Below are 22,121 nucleotides of genomic sequence, written 5' to 3' on the forward strand. Positions count from 1 at the left end.
GATGAGATGTTCACCACACGATTTTTCTACTCTGGCACAATGAACATGTTAAAAATTGCAGGAAAGATCCAAAAGCAGGAAAAAATATTCTTAATCAGTCATTAGCAAATAGTATTCACTAGCATAGTCAAAAAGAATCAGAAAGGAACCTGTTAGCTCTGGTGTCCGTCTGATGTTTCTGTGGGGTGTGCTTCAGCCAAAGACGGTTTTCGAAACCCACAAAGGACCCTGGAGAACCTCGGCCTGGCTGTCGTTCTGTTCCCCATATGGTGGTGGAGCTGCCTGAAAGTCACCTGAGAGGCAAAGCAAAACCAGGCCATAGAATGGCATTTCTGATCCACAGTGTAGTGGCTTAATTGATTTATACTTTATTCTTTTCAAAAGACAGCTGAATGTCATAGGCCTTTCTTTTGTGTAGTACGGGAAAACTGGTTGTCAAACAATCTCTGCTCATTTAATAATTTATCCCCTTTTGTAAAAGAAAGGCAGCTGACATGCAGTAAATCTACTCCATATTTAAATTACTACATTGAACAATAATAAGGAGAATGAAAAATCTAGTCCATTATTTAAAATTAAACATATATGAAACTGTTTTTTTTTTTTTTTCAAATGATCACCAAAGGCTAGAGTTTAAAGGCAGCACTGCAGCCCTGAATGGAATAAAAATGCCTAACAGTAGTTTGCAAATGGCAGCAGAATTATTTATTCTATTTTTTCTATACATAAAGAATTGAGCTAAATGAGCAATGTTTAAGCATGTCAGAATTTCATCAATTTTGCATGAGCATTCTCAAATATCCTGGTGGGGGTAATTGCTTGCAAATACATTTAAACTAATGATATGTTATATCTTTACTTGATATAAAACTATTAAAAGATACGTTATTGCATTTGACAATGCCATGCAGCTGGGTCAGATCTTAATGACAGAGTTCTGCATTTGTGAATTAGGATACACTCTGCTGGAAGCAAATATTTTGTAAAAATAAAAGCTATATACTACGTAAGTTGGATCATTTATCTAAAATTTCCATTTCTGTGTGTTGGGAGCTACAAGAGTTAAGAGAGAAGAAGATTTGTCCCCTTCCTAAAATTGGGAAAAGAATTCCGAATGATAATTGAACCTTCCTCATGCCCCAGTCCCCTCTGCAGGAGTGAACAGAACTTGTAAAATCCACCATGTGGTTTTAAAGGTCCGCTTGCAGCATGGGTTTGCACCCCTTGCAGGCTGAAGTGACTGACAGGCCTCAAACCAATTAGAGAAAGTGGCCCTTCCCTCCCATGAAAAAGACATGTTTACTTTTAAGGGGAATTCAGCTAGGCTGAGGGAGGAGGGGGACCTTGGATGGGAAAAATAACCCCACGAAAAAAATTGACATAAAAATCTACCTGCAAAAACAGTGTTATTAGGAGGAAAGTGTAACAATTTGCTGCCAGGATTCTTTGGTCCGTCACTTTTAGCGGATATTGGCTTTTCTATTTTTTAGTCTATTCTTGGTTTTGCCCGAGGTCAGTATACAGAGGGTTCAGCTTGTACCAGCTTGGATTTTATTTGCCTGGATCTCACCCTGGGCTCTGTGATCAAAGCCCCAGTGTGATTCCCCTTCTTGACAGTGGGCTAAAATGCATATTAATTTGTCTCTAGTGCCAGGATTTGTGACTCCAAGATAGATGGTGAGGCAGGCGTTAATGCTCATACGTGATTACGGAACTTGGGGAGCTAGCGTGGCATCCCACTGGAAGTCAGATGATGTTATGATTACAAGGGAAGTATTGATATACTTCCCTAATTGTTTCTTAGGACTTTGGGTTCTATTTATGATGTCATTACAAAGCTATGCATTATCTGCATAATCGCCAAGGAAAAGACTCTCATGAAGGAAAATGCGTCCCACTGAGATAATGCTGCGAGCTACTGCTATACATCCAACGGCATATGTATGGTGTTGAAATAATAAGACAGCATGGAATAATGATGAATTCTTGTTCCCATCATGACAGAAAGCTTTCCTGAAATTATCACTATTACTGGCTTAATTGATCCATGCTCAGTGAAAGGATTTCAACAAATGGATAGCTTTGGGACTCAGTCCCTACTCCACAGTACAATTTCTGACAGTATCAGCCTCAGAAGGGCCAGTTACTCTTTGCAGAAGCTAGGATTGCCCTGCATAGAATGCACACCGCTTTTCTGGAAGTGTGTGTGTGTGTATGTGTGTGTGTGTATCTTTACACAAACATGCACACACGCAATTTGGTTGCTAGCTTGGGGTTGAAAAATAAAGGTAAGATAAACTTGCCCCTGCAATAAGAGGACGATCATTTTTCTCAGTGAACAGACTTCACAGAGTGAAGAAATTACACCTTATTGTCGCTGGGTGTTATATATGTGAAGCTCTTGCCTTGACTCGGCAGCCTAGCAGGACTAGATCTTTTATATGGCCAAGAACAGTACGATATACCTTTACTGCAAGGTTTTCAGTTACATGGTAATTCTGATACATATTCTCTCCCTCTCCTTAAAAGGCACGTATGCTCTGATTTTCAACATCATTGAAGATTATTACAACTTCCCTTCATAATATACTGTAAATTTTATTATAAAGCACCAATTCCTTGGCTCCTAAGAACAATCTTCGGGAAAGAGTGCTCCATACTTCTTACTCTTTCAGTAATGTGAGAGGAGACCTAATGAAGCTCTTCATGCAAATTTTCCAGTTACCAGGTAAAATCTTCACATAGGAAATCTGTCACATGTTGTAAAATTTCTTTATGTTATCAAATGCTAATGATGACTCAGAACGCAGCCCACAGAGGATCTTTGAAATCCTTCATAAAAACTGTATTCCACCCCAATATCAGAGGCCTTGGAAATTCCCCCACTCTGAAGACGCGGGTTTGTAATTAGCATGGTGCAGGCTTCTCTGCCCTCTGAAACCATAATGTTAATTACAAAAATTACACTGTGTTTAAAAGTGCAATTAAGAGACTCCACCGCACAAAGGGAATCTTGGAACCTCTTTTCACACTTTGAAGCCAGGTCATAATGTAGCCCATAAAAAGGAGGCCAAGGCTCATTCCCTTTTAAAGGCTTCAGAAGATCAGAGAGATGATCTCGGCGAGAATGAGCTCTACTGGGCTCTGCAGCACTCGTAATGAACAATGTTCTACCTGGAGCAAGGGAGGAGGCAAAAAGAGAAAATTAGCTGGAAAATGATGGCTGTTGTACATGCAGCTTGGCTATTGCCAACATCAACGCCCAGCTTGGGCCTACTTTGGGCCAATTCTAGAGTCATTTGCTTGGCCCTGGTGTCTGTGAGGCTCCCAAAGTGGGACATGTATATCTGTAAGTAAAACTGTAAGATGGAGTTTTGTGGATTCAGGCCTATTTTGGTCCCGCACAGAATGGAACAGTGTAAGATTTATTTGAACAAAAAATAATATGGGAACTAAGTCTCCCCTCCCCCAAGCGCTTGGAGGAAATAAGGTAGAGAAACTGTAGAGTTAAGCCGAGCACTTTCTTTGGTGATTTAGTGGGAGGACTCCATCTACATGGTTGGTGGTGAAGGGTGTTAATACAAAGCAGGCAGTGTAGACCAGTGGGCAGGCACGGGGGTAGGAAACGCAGACCTTGAATTAAAGCCTCAGCTCTGCGACTGTGTGACAGTGTAACTTGATACCAGTTTAGTGACGACTTAACTTCTCAAAGTCTTAGTTTCCCCACCAGGAGAGGGGGGAATGATGCAGAACATGAGCAAGATCAAGATAGAATTAACTGGAGTAAATTATTGGAAACAAAAATACTCAGGCGTCTGTAAAGGGGTGAGCAAATACAAATTAACATTGCTTTGGATATGCCTTAGATAAACAATATGAGAATTTTGGTTGAGTCTAGAGGAAGTTCTCTCTCTTACCTTCTGTTTCAGGTTAAATATCCCCTCTCCAATTCAGATTTGAAGTCCTACCCCCAGAACCTCACAATATGACCTTACTTGCAGATGTGATTAGTTAAGATGAAGTTATCGGAAGGGGGTGTTTCTAATCCAGTTATGACTGGTGTCCTTATACAACAGGGAAATTTGGGCATGGAGACAGATATGCATAGAGGGAAGAGCATGTGGAGAGACAGGGAGGAGATTTTCATCTCCAAGCCAAGGAGAGAGGTCTGGAGCAGACTCTTCCCTCAGAGACCTCTGAAAGAACCAACCTTGCCGACACCTTCCTATCAGACCTGTAGCCGCCAGAACCGTGTAGGACAGTAAATTTCTGTTGGCTAAGCCACCCAGTTTGTGGTACTTCGGCATGGCAAAACCCTGGAGTTGAACATGTCCTCCTTAGGGTCATTTTGTTCTGAAAACTTGGAAGTATCTTACCTGTCTTTCAGACAAACATAAATGAGATCACACAGCCATTTATGCCATTTCTCCTTCACTTACACTTTGGGACTCCAGGAACCTACCTGAATTTCTTTGCCTCCCTTTTATTTTCTTCAGGAATACCCTAGTCTGCTGAGTCACTGCTGTGCGAGGAGTTCTCCTGGGACATGAATTAAGGAGCAACATCCAGCTCTATGTCTATGAGGCAGCAAAAAAGCTGTCCCAGATTTATTTACTGCCCCCAATTTTCATTTTTTGCCGAAAGAGCAGTAAGAGGGAACGAAGAAATTAACATTAGCTAGAGGTTTTTTGTGTGTGTTTTTTTTTTTTAAGAGTTGTAGAATGGAACCAGAATGTTAGAAGTTAGAAGGTTCTTCTTTAACCAGACGTTTAGATAGAAGGTCCCAGAAAGAGGGCAGTTCTGTGCTGGTATTCTGGAGAGCATAAGACAGAAAAACGTTCTCGTGTTCTGTTCAGGCCCACCACGTAGTTGGAGGTCTGGAACTATTCTGGTATCTCAGGTAACAGTGATAATTACTTTGGAAAGGGATATATATAGATGGCAGATAAAATGAATCTTAAAACTCAAGAAGGCATTTTTATCACTCCTTTTTTATGCTTATCCCCTTTCTCTCCCTCCCTCTTTTCTCTCCCGCCACCCAACCCCCCACACGTAAACACCCACCCACCCACCCACCCACACACACACAGAGGCATACATGTAAATCCCAAATGGAGGATTTTGTGTCTTTTTTGGGGTGGGAGGTAGATTTGCAAAATCTGCAAAAATGCATTTTTTCAAGTGTCTGCAACATCCAGGTAAGTTGCTACCTAAATAATTTCCATAGGGGGAATTTTTGATTCTCGGTCCTCTGAAGACCTGGGACCTGTTAACCATACTAGCTTGTACTCATGAGCCCCTATGTGGTCTCTTTGCTGGTGCACTTTGCTTAATCTTTCCTTCCATTTACAAATAAGTTTCTTGTGAAGTCTAATGTAAAAATTCCCGACGCTGCCCAATAAATCACCAACCTGACCTTTTGTAGAAACACTGAAGGTTGGTGGTGAAACCGATTTAAAGACGGGAGGGAAATTCCTTGTTCCCCCCTGGCCCCCTCACAGCCCCCAAAGCCCTGCACACTGTGCTGCCCGTTGGCCTGGGCTGTTTGGCCTCTGTGTCTGGAAAAATTCACTTCCTCCTCCTTCATCTTCTACCTGCCCGACTCGTTACAGAACCAGACAGTTTACATATGTGATCCTTCCTATTTAGAAAATTAATGGTGTTTTCTGGCTCCAAATCACAGCTTGTGGTGCTCTGCAGGCGATGAGAAACTTGGCCAGCTTCAGCAGCAAGGCAGCCATTAGAAAATTAACCCTTGGTGACCAAGGAGCAAAGGTAGGCGAGTGGGGTCCTGGCGACGTGGCAGGCTGTAGCTTTCAGGTGTCGATACATATGTTAGCCGTGTAGGAACAGCACACACGGGGCCCCCTGAGAGCTTCTAGCTAGCATGTTTGTGGTTGGCCACTGCGGAGAGGGCACGGACATAGCACTTGGCAGCCAGTGCAACCAATATGCCACGCTTCTTATTAGAGCTCAGGAGAAAGCCCAGAGCCCAGATTTGGAATCCCAGCCATCACAGTCTTGGCTCTACCTGATTAAAAGATGTGCCATTCATCGCCATCCCCACACACCACCATCTCACACCCCCGTTCTGTGCCCGCCCTGCCTGCCTCGGGAAATGGCTGACCTCAGAAAGCCAAGCATAAAAGCCAGGGTGGGAGAAAACTTTAAAGTGGTTAATTGCACATTAACTTAAGTCTTCCCTGCTTGCTTGCTTTTAGGGTTTTTTGTTTGGTTGCTTTTTGTACATGGTAGCTAGAAGGGGCTGTTTTCTCGTGTAGCTTGGAAACACCTGTGTGTGTTCGTGTGGTACGAAGGTGTGTAGGGGGAACAGGAGCAGGGTATGGGCCTTGCAAGGGTCAAAGGTCTAACTCTGGGAATTTGATTTTTTTGAGACTGATATCCTTTAGACCACTGTTATAGTTTTCTCTTTTCACCGGTAAAGACTGAGCCAACGTGTTACGATGGTTCAACATTAGTCCTGGATTTATCCTTGATGAATGTAAAATCATCTTCCCTGCCCTGTCCCAATGGAACCAGCATCGATGACCTCCAGGATCAAAAGCGTTGAGGCATGCTTTTCTATATTTATTTCTTCAACTGATAAGATGCAAGGACTCTACATTCTCAGCGGTCATGGATCCCTGAGCCTACCACTGCGGAGAGGAAAAGGGCAGCCTAGAGCAGCAGCACGGGCGAGCGTAGTCTCCTGTCTTCCTCTCCTGCGCACCTATCCTGCAGTCCTGAAGTTGATTTTATTTTTAGGTTCGAGTACAGGAAAACACAGCTGCTTATTTTACTGCTTCTGAATGCTGTGCTCCGTGGTATTCAGTGAAATCAGGCTATATTCATCTCTAACATTGTGTAACACCAGCTTTAATACAAACAGGGGTAAATAACAGTGGCACATTAATTACTCCTTTCTAGTTTACTCTGACAAAAATGTACGAAAATGCAGACTAATATAATTATAGATGATGCATTTTCAATTAGCCTTTGTTAATACTATTAATAAGATTAATAATATATACTAAAAATGTCAATATGCTTATCTAAATAAATTTTTTAAATCACCCTTTCAAGTCCCAGCATCAAACATTAAGGCACAGCGTCTTAATTACATGTGCTCATCAACAAAGTTAAATGGGTAACATCCCTCAACTGTGGCAGAGACAGACCAGACAGAGGCAGGCTCCGGAGCTGCCTGCACGTTCACCTTTCTCAGCCCCATTTTACTTGGCTGCAAAGGGTCAGTGTTTGTAGAAAGAACATACCCAGATCAGTACTGAGCTTTGCAAAGTTCTTATACAGTGAGGGCTACACATGGAGCAGCTTATTCTCTAATATACACACATATAAATGACCGCTTTCTGAACTGAATGATAAAATGTGGGGTTTTGCCTTTATAATTTTAATAATATACTGCACAACTGTGACTGGTGTTAATGTATAGAATTAATTGCCCCAGTGAGACATTTCTTCCAAAAAAGCAATAATAGCTGGATTCTCCTTGAGAATGTGAAAACCCTCTGGTATACTAATAAAATGAAAAAGGTTCACAAAATAATATCCTAAATAATTGGGTTCCCTGTACCAAAGACCCCATGTAGTTTCTCTTAAGTGATCTAAAAAAAATTGTGATTATTCCTTTGGACTTAATAAAACATAATTGAAAAAATATCAGTGAGGATAACATAGAGATATCCATGTCCCCTTAATATTTTTAAAGGTGAAATTCTTAACACTTTCTCATTCTTAAAGAGAAAAGATGTTTTGCAAATAAATAATGATGTTTACTTGGCTGATAGCATATTGGTAAAATGCCCAGTCCCCCCACCCTGTATGTGTGTGTGTGTGTGTGTGTGTGTGTGTGTGTGTGTGTGTGTTATGTATACTTGATCATTAAAACTTTCAACAGCTCCAGTTTGTAAATCCACTGGCCCTTTCCTCCCCGGAAACTGGGAAACTGCGTATTCCTACTGTGCTGTATTCATAAACAAATTAGCGTCCTTTGAATAGAGAGAGAGAGAGAGAGAGAGAGAGAGAGAGAGAGAAAATGTGTGTGTGTGTGTGTGTGTGTGTGTGTGTGTGTGTGTGTGTGTGTGTGTGTAGGGGGGATGAGGCATAAACTGTTCTCCTGCTTGGATGGGTATTTTCATCCCGGTAGCTTTTCTTTCTTCCCTTCAGACAGAAAGGTTACCCAGACTGAAAATCTCACCCCTCATTCCTTTTTCCTACTTATTTTAACCTGTTTATTCACTTGTCCTTATGCTAAACAACCAGAAAGAAAAAGTGGCTGGAAATGAACATGATTTTCCATGAGGAAAGAGGAGCTATGGAGAGTGTTGGGGACCTGGAGGCAGATGGGAAATGCAAAAGGGACTTGGGACCGAGCTGGGGATGCTAGAGCGACAGAATGCTGAAGATAGTTGTCCCAGCTACGAGATAAAAGCCACATTACATGAAATTAATGGAGGCTGTCTGCGACATACATGAATCACTGTTTCAACACTAAGAAACCAGCACAAAAGAATAAAGAAATCTGAGTACTAACTACATCTTCAAAGGTCTCCTATTTACCCAGCTATACTGGGTACTGACACAAGTGGGGGGAAATATAAGAAAAAAGCACTGCTGTGATCGAATGAATGCGACCATATGAGCTATATTGGAGCCGTATGCATCCTATTTAGCTGATATCAAACACAGTTTAATGAAAGTTAAATAGTTTCTGAGGAGTGCATGAGCTGGAACAGATTAGATTCCACCGAGGGGTCTCTCAGCATATTGTTGCTCACATGTATTCCCTGCTCAGGGCTGCTACAATTCCAGCACTCCATTAGCAATACACAAAAGACTTATGCAGATAGCGGGCATAAGCTCCTACCGCCATGTTGGGAAATAAACACACACACACACAGACACACGCACACACAGATGAAGGTTTTGTTCAATGTGTTCATCTCAAAATAGATCTCTGCAATTCAAACCTGATAAGAGCATTTGTAGGAAGAAGGAAGTAGCTGCCTATATTTTTAAATAGAGAAATATGTAAACTGCCTCACATAGAAGATACTGCATCAGGCATATAATGAGAGTTTGATCTTTCAGAGGACAATGACATGGATGAACGTGATGCCCTTTTGATCCATAAGCTACATCTGGTCTCAAGGTACGGCAGCTTCCCTGTTACAGCCCCGTGAAGTTACAGGGGTGTACACTTCTGCAAATCCTCACACACACAGTATTCCTCCAGCAATGCCTCATTTTTAAAATGTACAATTCCTTCCAGAAATATTGCTGAACAGACTGTCCATCGATTCACATTGCTGTCACAAAAACTGACAGGAATTGCAATTAATAATTTCATTACTTGGCAAAGATTTTTTTTAACTTCCTCACAATTAAATTGTCTGTGTGCTTTTTCCCCTTCCTTATGTCCCAACACCCCCTGCTCTGTCTTTATTGAGCTGACTTCTCAGGGACAGGGACAGTGGTGTTTTAATTTAAATAAACAGGAGAGATCTTTCATGTCGGTCTTTCTATGAAAGTGGCCAGAATGGTTGAAGAGAAACGCATCCTTTGCTTCTTTCAGATGAAGAGTAAAAGAAGTCACTTCCAACCTTAAGTCATGTTTGCTTCTCTACCCTAACATAATTGCAGTCAAACTTCATTGAACATTTACTCTCTGTCCAGCATTTCCCCTGTGTTAGACACAGGGTTATAAAGATGAATCAGATATGCTCCCTATGTTCAAAGAGCTCAAAGAGTGTATAGTAGAGTTTCTCAAGTTGGGGGGCAATTTTGACTTCACCCCTAGACGGCAATGTCTGGAGAAATTTTCAGTTGTCCCAACTGGGGGAATGCTACTGGCATCTAGGGGGTAGAAGACAGGACAGCCCCCCCCCCCACACACACAACGAAGACTTGTCTAGTCCAAAATCTCAATAGTGTCAATAGATCTAGAGAAATGATTATTTCCTAGGAGGGAGCAAGATGAAACTTTCAGTAAACATTGAACTCTCTGGTATATCTTGCACCTTGTTCCTATTCCCAGTGATGTCTGAACACTTTGGTGTGTTGTCACCTGGTGGCACCCAGGGGCTGAACGAGACTTCCATGGCATGTAGCTTAAACTTTGGGACTAAACTCTCAAAAGCTTTTTGCAGCCACGGATGATGCTTCAAGTTTTGGGAAACCCCTTATAGTTTCTCAACAGCACATGAGATTAGGGGTAGGAGCTCTTCTGTAAATTCAGCCAAGGAAAAGGAAAGCAGAAAAACCCACGTGTCTGTCCCACATTCTTTCTCAGCTATGGGGAGACTTTCCTGTTAATATTATGCAAGCCCTTCTAGAAAGGATGGAATTCTCTCAGCCATCTCTTCTATGTCCTCATATTATTATTCCTTGGGATAAAAATGGCTCCATATTAGGGAGCTCAGTGTCCATTGAGGGTGGCTTGTCAGATGCACTAAGGTAATTGGCTCTATTTCTTCATCTTTGTGCTCAGGTATAATAATTTCATTAAGAAGCAGAGTAGATATTGAAGCTCTCACCAGCTGCCTGTTTGGGTCAAGAGGTATTTCCCCACCTTAGTCCCACTGTCCCCATCACCACATTATGTCATCATCATATTCCATGTGATGTCATGTCACAAGTGGTGCACACATTGAAAGTTGCCTCCATCTGGTGGTGACAAAATGGGGGGCTACTGTCCTGTGTGGCAACATTGAATAGCCTAGAATATCTGTAAAAATATCGATGGATATATCCTTCACTTCCTCTTAGATTTGTGCTCCTCAGATAATTGGGAATATACCATCACTGTGGCTAGAAGCTGAAGCATAATTTATAATGAACTGATAGCAAAGTTTATCTACTATGACTAATAATCATAATGTAGTAACGGTAATGTCAGTCATAATAAGGAAGAATTAATTAGAGTGGAAAACAATATCTCTTCTTAAGAAACCTTACCTAGCTGAGAAAATAAGACATGTAGATGGCACAGTGTGTGCTAATTCATTTAGCACAGTGAACCCAAGTAACAGCACTTGCGTGGAATGATTGATTGACCCAGGAAATAATTCACATGGAAACTAATTGATTGAGGATAACTCTCATACCACCTTTACCTGTGACATGAGGCACTTTGCACGGCGCTGGGATACTGTTGCATGAAGTAGCCCAAAGCAATTATTTCCTAGGCAGTGACTCTATACGTGTTTCTGGCTGTAAGCATCAGCTGGCCTGAGTGTTGAGTGAGGAGAGAAGGCTGGCTGCAATGGTGATTGCAAAGGCATATTTTTGATAAAGAATGTCGTCAATGAAATGAGACTGCGTTCCTGCTGATTGGCAAGGTTGGGGGATATTTTGGAGGTGCATATTACAGTGTGCTGTGAGGATTTCAAGAATCTTGCAACAGTTTCTCTTTAACCTGCAGGTGGCATTAGTAGTAAAAAATGTATTTCCTATCATTCTTGAAAAAAAAAAATTCAGCAACGAAGTGAGGGGAAACAGTAAAGGGCTTCACAGCATGACTCAATTAGAGGAGCAAGCCCGATTCATTGCAGATGGCTTTTTGCTATGTTTAATAATCCAGGGAACTCAATGATCCAAATCCAGAAATAGTAAACTACAATCCTTACAGGAATTGAAAAATCTGGGGAAGTTTTTTCTTTCTCTTGAGTTTGGAATACAAGCATACGTCTATATGCATACACACACACATGTCTTTGTGATTCCGTTTCCATGTGGGAGGCCAAGAATCTGAGCACTGGGAGCAAACTTGGTTCTTTACTTACAGAGCGAGAATGGAAACTCAACAAAGTGTGATGGAAACTCTCTTTCTGCAACCAGTCCTTAGTCTAAGATTCTCTTGCATTGATGCTGGCCCTGGGTCTAGCCCAGAGAAACTGTGCTTTGCTAGCATAGCACTTCCTATAGCGACAGTGCATATTTTTCACTTCCATGGTGCAGTGGCAACTTACTAACTGCACTGACCGAGCAAATCCTTGGACGTGATGAAATACCTGGACTAGTGCCAATTTGGTGAAGTCTTCACTCCCAACATCTCCAGATAGCTTCCAGTCCAACTACTTCTACCTGGCATGGGAATGAGAAGCTAAAACAGTATTCCTTTAGAAACTTCAAGGCTTACAAAAAAAGGGAGAAAGAAACTTCAAGGCATCAAAGAGATTACAAACTCAGGAACACAGAGAGAGCAGGTATAAACCCTGTTGGGACTGGGATCTGTGATCTTATTCTGTGTTTTGATTGAACAGGATAACTATGGGGGAGAAGATGGTAAATAGGGTGGCCCAGCATGTAACATACAAGCCGTCCCTAAGCATCCTTCAATGAAAACACAGTCTTCCAGCAGACAGAGCCTGCAAAGAAATGACAAGCACTGATTGGGGTTCTTAGAAACACAAAACTCAGATTGATGCATAAAGTTTCTTCAAAAACAGGCCACTCATCACTAACCAGTAAAGTGAGAGGTTCTGAATATTTTCTTCTCTGTTGTTTCTCACATTTGAATGTTTTATTGTTCATGCCTCTGCTTCCCTTCCAGCAGACATTTGAGTATTTTGTTGATATAGAACAGTACTGATCAATATGCCAGAAGTAGATTTCTAGCCATGGGATCTATTTCTCAGTTTGTTTTTAGATAAACTGATATGAAGAACAATATCTTTTTTTAATCTAAGTATATTTGACATACAGTGTTATATTAGTTTCACGTGTACAAGATAACAATTCAACAATTCTATACATTTTTCAGTGCTCATCATGATAACTGCACTCAAAACTTTATCTATTTTACCCCTCTCCCCACACACCTCTCCTCTGGCAACCACCAGTTTTCTTCCCTGTATTTATGAGTCTGGTTTTTTGTTTGTTTGTTTGTTTGTCTCTTATTCCTTAAATTCCACATATGAGTGAAATCAGATGGCATTTGTCTTTCTCTGACTTATTTCACTTAGCATAATACCCCATAGATCCATCCATGTTGTTGCAAATGGCAAGATTTCATTCTTTTTTATGGTTGAGTAATATTCCATTGAGTATGTATATCATATCTTCTTTATCCATTCATCTATGGATGGACACTTGGGTTGCTTCCATATCTCGGCCATTGTGAATAATGCTGCGACAAACATAAGGGTGCATATTCTTTATTATTTCCTTCCTCCTACTGGCTTTATTCAATATTTAGCACTGAGATGATATGAAGCAGTCTATCAGTGAATCAGTTAAATCACTAACTTTCATTGAGTTTGTGTGTTATAACCTAAATTTCCCCCTTTCTCATTAGTCTCTGTCTAACATCACAACTTCTCTGGCTCCAGTACACAGGCTCTCTGCCTCCTAGGAAGCATACCAGCCCATGTTCCACCAGTGTTGGTAGGAGTTTCCATCAAGAAGTCCATTTCTACTGGAAGTTCCTACTGCCTACATCTCTCACTGCAACCTGGGCTTTGCCTGGGTATTGCTGTGTCTTTGAGCTCTGCTTTTCTCTGAAGTGAGTAAGACCGTGGAGCCCAGAGAGCCTGCGGGCTGAGCAGCTGGTCTGTGGAGAAGCAGCCAAAAAGGCCTTCCTCTCCATTGGTGCGATCTGCTATTAGAGGGACGTCAAGCAGTATTGTCTATGTTCAAAGACTTAGAGAGTAGCTTTTAAAGGGCTTCTACAGTAATAACTTATATCCTCTGAGCTCTCCACAAAACTAAGAGACCACTATCATGGAGGCTAGGCTGGGACAGCCTAGAGTGCCTTTAAAAGAGATACACGGTGTCCTTATTCGGATTAAAATATTATCTGCTAAAATTAGGATATGAGGTCTGCTAACGTCTTTTTCTTTCTAATTTGAAAACTTATTATTCGAGAAGACTTACATGGTGTGGACTAAATATGTGTGTTTCCCCAGAATTCATATGGTGAAACCCCAGTCCCCAAAGTGATGATGACATTTGGAGATGGGGCCTTAGAAAGATAATTAGGTCATGAGGGTGGAGCCGTCATGATGGGATTAACACCCTTAGAAGAAGAGACACTAGAGAGTTTGCTTCCTCTTTCTCTTGCTTGGCCATGTGAGGAAACGGCACGAGGATGGCCATCTGCAAAGCAGGAAGAGAACCCAACCAAGCTGGCACCCTCAAGGCCTCCAGAACTGTGAGAAATGCATTTCTGTTGTTTAAGCCACCCAGTGTATGGTATTTTGTTACAGCAGACAGAACAGACTAATACACATGGTTATAAAATGATTCACAATTGGTTTTCTATTTAGCAAATAACTTTTTACAAATGACACCAAACCAGGACGGTCTTAGAAAATCTGCACATATGATTATGTCTGCTTCAGTAAGAACAGTAGTAATGATCTTCAGCAGCTGAAAAAAACATTGTACTTAGTCACCTCTACTTGGAATTCTCCTATTAATCAGTTCATTCTGTCAGAGTTTTGCTCCTGTATGTTATATAGCATATGGGATCTATATGGCAATTTATGAGAACCCTGCAACTTAATTATATTATGTAATGATAATCTCTCCCTTGACTATGTTCTATTCCTGGCCTGCTTCTTGAATGGGCCATGGCATCTCAGTTTTCACCGTTACAACTCTTGTATATGCTTCAACTCATTTGCATTTCAAAAGCTTTGGTGATACATTATTCACTTTTATCAAATTTTCTTCAAAAATCCTTTCTAGATAAGATGCCTTGGTTTTATGATGACTTAAACATATGCCTCCCACCTCTGACCATTTGGAAGATGGAAACTACCACTCTATAAATACACTAACATGTGTTTACCTTTGCTTCTCTTGGATTTGTTTCCATATCTGCTCTAGGAGTGTACACTGGACTAGCTTCAGTTTGCCCCCAACCCTATGCTCCACAATTCCTCCAACACACACACACACACACACACACACTCCCCACTCTAGGCACCATTCTACGGAGAGTTCATGATTACAAAACAATGGGCACTTCATGTTTTTTTTGGAGCAGAGAGGTTGCACTATTAGGGAAGATAGGATATGGAAGGTATAATAGCAGGATGTGGGAGATAGGAAATCTAGAGATTAAGTTCTGGTTTTATAACTTAACCAACTCTCTGTCTCCACTTACTCATCTTGGAAACAGGATTCATAACACTTGTTCTATGCATTTTATACTGTTATCAAAGCAAATAAAACAAAGGAAGCACTTTATAAAACATAAAATGGTGTGCAAGCATAAGGATGGGCGGTGTTAGATTTATTGCTGCTTAGAATATCTAGATTACCTGCAGGATACCCAGCAGTGCCTAGGAGTCCCACTCAGCAGGGAACTGCTATAATACGTGCACTTGCTAAGGCAGACGCATACCCCTAGGAGGCACATATCCATGCATGTGGACCTAATGGGCAGTGGTATGTTACGTTTTGAAACCACTTTATGAAAATTCTTCATCCATTCATTTCATAGAGAAAATCGAAGTATGTGAGATGGGATGATTGTCTCCAAAGAGAAGTGGGGTGTGCAGAGTGGGTGAAGCAAGGGGAGATGCCTCTGTCAGAATAGAGTACAGAGGGAGAGTCCATGGAAAGTGCTTTGGATTCTGCAGCTGGAAGGTACAGGGAAAGGAGTGAAGGAGGAAGCAGTTTTTAGAGTGCTCGCCCCTCAAAGAAGGGAACACTGACCCAGTGAGTCTCAGGCATTTTTATAAAGGACTTTAAGACTCATTGGTTTTGACTTAGGTGTCCATATTTCTAAATTTCTGCCCCTTTACCAACACATTTGTTCTAACCATATTGCAACGGATCTGCATTCCTAGCCAATTCCCTTGAATTCTTAATTCTTGTTAACAACTCTGGCAATTAACCAATTACTCCTTATACTGAAGGGCTCAGGGAGGAAGGGACTGATGATTTATAGCAGCACAGCATCCGTGCTTGTTGAATTGAACTCAATTGCCTTAGTACTTCATTTAGAGACTAGATGGGCAGGTGAGTAGCCAACAGGCTGAAGCCAATCAAAATATTAAAACAGCCAACAGGTGACAGGTTGGAAGTGCTGCCTCCTCTGACCCTTGAGCTGTTTCTCACTGCCCCTCCCTCTTCACAGAACTCACACAGAAACCTGATGCTGCCTGGGGAGGTCAGCCAGCCAATCTTGTGCTGATGGTTTTATGGAAATGGGGGCATCAAGTGGTTAAGGACTCTCAGAAGTTGTCTAGCCTAAAGGTGCTGGAAGCTGTTCAACAATGCCCCTGGGACCCGTGCCAAATAGTATCGGTAACGACTTTGGAAGGCAGCATGTTCCACTGCTGGACAACACTGCTTGTTGGAGGGTCTCCCTTCAAATGAGACAAAAATCTTCCTCTTTGTGACTTAACTCACCACGGATTGTACTTTTGTCCTGTGAAGCAATACAGAATAACTCTGCTCTGCCTCCTCGATAATGTACCTCCAGAACTTGGAGAGCAGCTTCCATGTCCCCATCCTCCTTCTTTGCTGCCGTTCCTCCAGTGCTCATGGAGCATGGTTTTCTTATGTCTTCTCAGCACCTTCCAAAAACACCCTTTCATTTTTCAAGGCTCTGCTTAAATTGTGGCACCAAAATTTTAATGTAACTGCCCAGATTACAATTCTTGTGAGCCCTGTTCTTGCCATTTAACATTCATATTATCTTTGGTCCCAGTAAACCGTAGATTCTGGGGGAACTATTCAATTAAAGCCAATAAAATGACCAGGAACATTCTGATGACATTTGCTTGTTCTTACCTGAAATAACTTTGGAGTCATCATTTCTGTTTCAAGAACTGTTTCTAGGGCTGTGTGGCATGGCTTGAACTTTTGATGTGCTCTTTAAGAGAATCTAAATTTACTGAGTTAATAAAACTATAGACACTGGTAAAGGCAATAATAGAGCAAAGGAAGGTGAACAATGGTATCAGCCAGAGGGAGGAAAGAGAAGGTCACTTGGGGGAGAGGAAGGCAAATAGTTCCTACAAAAAAGAAAGCTCTTTGGTGGTAGATATGGAATCGCCCCAAAGGGCAAGGCTGACCACATGTGTAGACATGCTGGTGTGTACATGATGTGAATTGAGGGCTGCTAAAATACCATCAGTTCCCATATATTTGTGGCCCATTTACACCAGGCATCCCCATGTGGTTAACACCTTTTACTTGAGGCTACCATAAAAATGTTAATATTCTCTGGGAGAATGAAATACTAATCCATTATCAACCAGTAACATCTTAGCTCTACTTGACCAAATTAGTACCAGCTGGTCACTGAGTGGACCCCTAAGGGAATAGGCTACAAAGCTGATATGTTTTAATTGGGGGATAATAAAGAAGGATATAAAAAGACAAAGTTTCAAGAACTTGTGGTGCAAGGGGATGAATAGGAGGGGCAGGGATAAAGATTTGGTGGGCAGTAAGCTGCTTGAAACAAGTGGGGCACCTTTATGGAGGCCTATTGGGTATGCAGCCGTGTGGGTACCGGGAGCTGGTTGAATACAGGGAGGATGCTAAAAAGGAATTTTAATAAATCTCTTAGGTTGAAACGCTATGGAGGGAGGCCCTGAGGAAATATCTATAGAGTTTGAGCTCAGGAACTATGAATCGGCTGGGTAGGCATGATGCCCTAGTTCTTTGATTTTTAATTATCGTTTCCCACTTCTGAATGGACTTAAATGACTTCAGAGCTGTAAACTGTAAGGGGAAATATCATTTAGTTCTCTGCTTTTTTCTCTTTTTATTTTATTCTCTTTGATTTCCCCCCATTTTATCCTGGCCAAGCCCCAAAAGAGTGGTGAATTAGCAAATGGAAGGGAGGTCAGAAAGCATATCATAAATGGGAAAGAAAGATAAGGAAGAATAATTTTCATATTCTTTATAATTATAAACTAGAAGGACTCTTGGACTTCTGATGACAGAGAAACAAAATAGATTTGGCACAAAATAAGAATGTATTTATTTCCATTAACAAAGAATGGGAAGGGGAGGGTAATCTCAGGGATGCCTTGATCCTGAGACTCTAGTGCTGGCATCTCTTTCTCTCTCTCTCCTCCATCCCCCTATTTCTTCTGTGTGTTTATTTCTGCCTACTGGGTTTATTCTTTCCTACCACCGAGGGGCTTTTTCTCCATATTGTAGGCTTACATCTTCACACCCTCTTGACCATATGAGAAACAGTTCTTTTTTTGTTTTTCTTTTTTTGTGTTTTAGTTCAGTTTTAGGAAAAATATAAAACAGAGAGGGGCTCTGATTTGTTCAGTGTGGGTCATGTGCTTATTCCCAGAATGATCGCCAGCCAAAGTGAAGGGTGCTGTAATTCGCTTATTCTGGATTCCATGTTATTCCCATGGACAGGCAGCTGATATCTGTTATCACAGTAGCAGAGAAGGATGTTGGACAAACAAATTAAGAATCCTCTGGAAGGACGAGTGGGGAAGTCATTAGACAGCAGCGTCCCTGAACTCCTAATGAGCGTGAAGATCTTGGGGGGTTTTTTGCAACTTGCAGCCTACCTACAAAATTTTGAAAATGGGATGCCTGGGTGGCTCAGTCGGTTAAGCATCTGTCTTCGGCTCAGGTCATGATCTCAGGGTCCTGGGATCAAGTCCCACATCAGGCTCCTTGCTTAGCAGGGAGCCTGCTTCTCCCTCTGCCTGCAGCTCCCCTTGCTTGTAATGCGCTCCCTCTCTCTTTCTCTGACAAATAAATAAAATCTTTAAAAAGGTTTTTAAATTTTTTTTTTTTAAGTTTGAAATGGACTGTAGTAGTCTGCTAAGCCTGCCAAAACAAAACACCACAGAGTGGGTGGCTGAAATATAGAAATTTACTCTCTCATAGCTCTGGAGGCTGGAAGTCCAAGATCAAGGTGCTGTCAGGGTTGGTTTCTCCTGAGGCCCCTCTCCTTGGCTTACAAATGTCCTACTTCTCACTGAGTCTTCCCAAGGTCTTTCCACTGTGCACATTCACCCCTAAAAAGGAGAGACACACTCCTTTTTAGGAACAAGCCATATTGGATGCAAGTCTCACCTTACAACTTCATTTAACCTTAATTACTCCCTTAGGTGCCCTGTCTCCAAATACAGTCACATTTGGGGTTAGAGCTTCACCATAAGGATTTTGAGGGGACATAGTACAGTCTATAACATGGTCTAATCTAGGTTTAACTAAGGAAATGGGCCCAGCTGAAGAATGGCGTTTGAGTTCAATCTTTTCCCTTAAATCTTAGAATAAATCAGGAAGGATAAACCTACTTGAAACACGTATATGGAATATTTGCAGTGTAATGGTTAAGGACAATTAAGATGTGGTTATGACTGATAAGGCCACTGAAGATCAGATGTAGCAAAAAGGTAAAAGACATTGGACTAGTATAAGCTGGGAATTCTGCCTAACAGAAAGACTGATGTTAATTTCTTGGAAGGTCTCCCCAAAGAGGAGAGCCCTAGTGAGAGAGGTCATATTTTTGGCAGTGCCATCATCTGAGAGCTAAGTTTTTTAAAAATGTCTAGGAAAATGTAATACTTATCTGTGAATATAAATGTTAGTGGAACCCTAATGCTGGCTAACTTCCATCAGAGGAAATTGTTACGTATTCAAAATATCTATGGATGGACCCCTAAACTTATCATTGCTATTAAAAGGCAGTTTATATAAGAGTTCTTGTTTGAACTAAAGTGAAAATCCAATCTCTATCCCGAGTGAAAAATACTCTAGTAGGCCTCCTATTTAGTAGGAAGAAATGAAGTTTGGGAAAACAGAAGTAAAAGCATTTTTAAGACATCAACTAGGTCTGGGGAATAATTACTATTGTGATCCATTGAATGGAAGCTGTGTGTTTGTTCATTTGGTGTGTAGTTCATTTATAATCCCCCAGCTATGTACATAGATCACATTTGGAGTGTGTGTGTGTGTGAGGGGGGGAGGGGGCAGGGAGAGAGAGAGAGAACAAATGAAAGAATGAAATCAATATATGAGTAGCATAATTAAGAAATTCATCTTTTTTTAATAATATAATTTGAAAAGTAAGATAAGCCTGCAGTGAGGTGTGTGTGTGTGTGTGTGTGTGTGTAGACAGGTTTGTGTAAAAAAAGGAAAAACTTTTTCATATACAAATGGAAATCCATGTATCATGCCCCCTGCAAAATATAAGCAAGGATGTGCACATATGTCCCAAATTAATTCTGAAATAATTTCAGACCCAGATTTGAGTTAATGCATTTAGCAAGTAATTAGTTGTCCATTCATTCATTAACAGCATATTTTAGAACTTCCTAAAAAAACCCACCTCCCCTTTCAACAAAGTGGCACTTCTAAGAAGACAGAAGGGATATAAAATATGTTGAATAAGATGGGAAAACAAATCAAAAAATAAAACTCCGTATTAGTTGTAGAAGAATCTTAGTCATAGAAATGGGTCTTATAAAGAAAACACTTCACTTCCCTTTACCTTTTATACAAAAAGGGTGAAGTTGTGAATTGGAGCTGCATCAGTGAGTACTTTAACATTTTATGGTTTCAGTTTAGTATAATGTTTTTCTGTCTTGGACATTAGAATTTTTCTTCCATTTGTAAAGAGCTTTATAGTTTTCTAAGCAGTTTCACATAGAGTGGTTCATTTGTGGAACTAATGACATTTACATGGGATAACAATATTCTAATAGAATTGTGCAATTCACATAATGAGTTTAACTTGTTATTAAAATAAATGTCACTTGGATAAGATTGAGGGAGGAGCCACACTGGTCGATAGTCTTGAGGTAGATGTTGACCATTCCTAATTTGTAAGAGGCAGGGATCCATGTGTCTTTATTCAGGCCTCTTGATTCTTCTCCTTTATTTGTACACTGCCTGTCTTTTGCATGTCTCCATTTTCAGTTAGCACAGAGGATGACTCAGAACAGAGAAAGTGGGAATAAAAGGGTTGCTCTGTACCTTCTAAGAGTACAAAAAATATCTTTATCTTTTTATTTGCAGATATTTTGTACAAAAAAATATCGACGGACAACTGGATGGCTCAGTTGGTTAAACGTCCAACTCTTGGCTTCGGCTCAGGTCATGATCTCATGGGTCCTGGGATACAACCTTGAACTGGGCTCCCTGCTTAGAGGGGAGTGTGCTTGAAGAATGTCTCCCTCTGCCGCTTCCCCACCACTCTCTCTCTCATTCAAATAAATAAATAAATCTTTTAAAAATTGAAATTGGGATCCAAATGAGCATAGTTGGCCTCTTCTTAGTAGCTGACATAAAGATTTGGAGATATTTTATGCAAGGGTGAACAGAAACCCAAAGCAGCGTTTAGGATGCGCTAATAGCATTGTGCCCCGTCAAAATGCTGCTCTAGTCTTAACACAGAAAGAATAGACAATACCTAGTGTTGAATCACCTTGTCTATTCTTTCTTCGTCTTTATTTAAACATTGATGAAGCCCTGATTTTCCACCTTGAGAGCTTCATGCACCCTTAAAAATCTTATTTTTGGCAAAAAGGCAAAATGATCTAGGATGAGGTAATTAACTGGGAAGTTATCAATTTTGAGGTATTCTTAGAAAAAGGAATTTGAGGGTCTGGGGCAAAAAAGAGGAAATAAGAGAGTGGGAGGTAAGAAAGAAAATTATTTTGGGGGATATGACCATGGATTAAATATTTTAACATTCAAAAAGGAAGGCTAAAGGCACAAAGATACCCTGTTCCCACTTTACATTCCTTAAGTGTTACGACAGAAATTTCTGGTCTCCATTCTCATTTTTTCTCCCTATAGACACATGCCCTGCATTGTTGGATGTGGCAATGTGCCCAGCTAAAAAACTGCAGCCTCCCTTTCTCCTCCTTGTTTCTGTCAGCCTACAGTTTTTGCAATATAGTAACTCTCTCTTTTTTTTTTTTAAGATTTATGTATTTGAGAGAGAGTACAAGTGGGGGGAGGGGCAGAGGAAGAGGGAGAGAGAGACTCTCAAGCAGATTCCCTGCTGAGCACAGAACCTAATGTGGGGCTCGATCCTAGGACCTTAAGGTCATGACCTGAGCCAAAATTAAAAGTTGGCTACTTAACTGACGGAACCACCTAGGCGCTCCGAAATATGGTGACTTTCTGACCACACAGAGCTGTATGGA

General features: G+C 41.1%; 1 protein-coding gene across 2 annotated transcripts in view; it reads left to right on the top strand.

The window, feature by feature from the left end:
• The window catches only part of LOC113937904, a 404,519-nt gene that overhangs the window by 246,978 nt on the left and 135,420 nt on the right, over positions 1–22,121 (top strand). Inside the window, exons 5-6 of one of the 2 annotated variants that reach the window (XM_027622836.1) lie at positions 2,530–2,728; positions 4,497–4,718. The exons of the other annotated variant lie outside the window; for it this stretch is intronic. Coding sequence (XP_027478637.1) covers positions 2,530–2,560 — 31 coding nt within the window. The 3' untranslated portion in view covers positions 2,561–2,728; positions 4,497–4,718. Of the gene's footprint in view, positions 1–2,529; positions 2,729–4,496; positions 4,719–22,121 lie in introns of those variants that run through there. 2 annotated transcript variants of the gene reach the window in all.

This window comes from Zalophus californianus, chromosome 8 (genome assembly GCF_009762305.2).
Source record: "Zalophus californianus isolate mZalCal1 chromosome 8, mZalCal1.pri.v2, whole genome shotgun sequence".
In the NCBI taxonomy this organism is placed as follows: Eukaryota; Metazoa; Chordata; class Mammalia; order Carnivora; family Otariidae; genus Zalophus; species Zalophus californianus.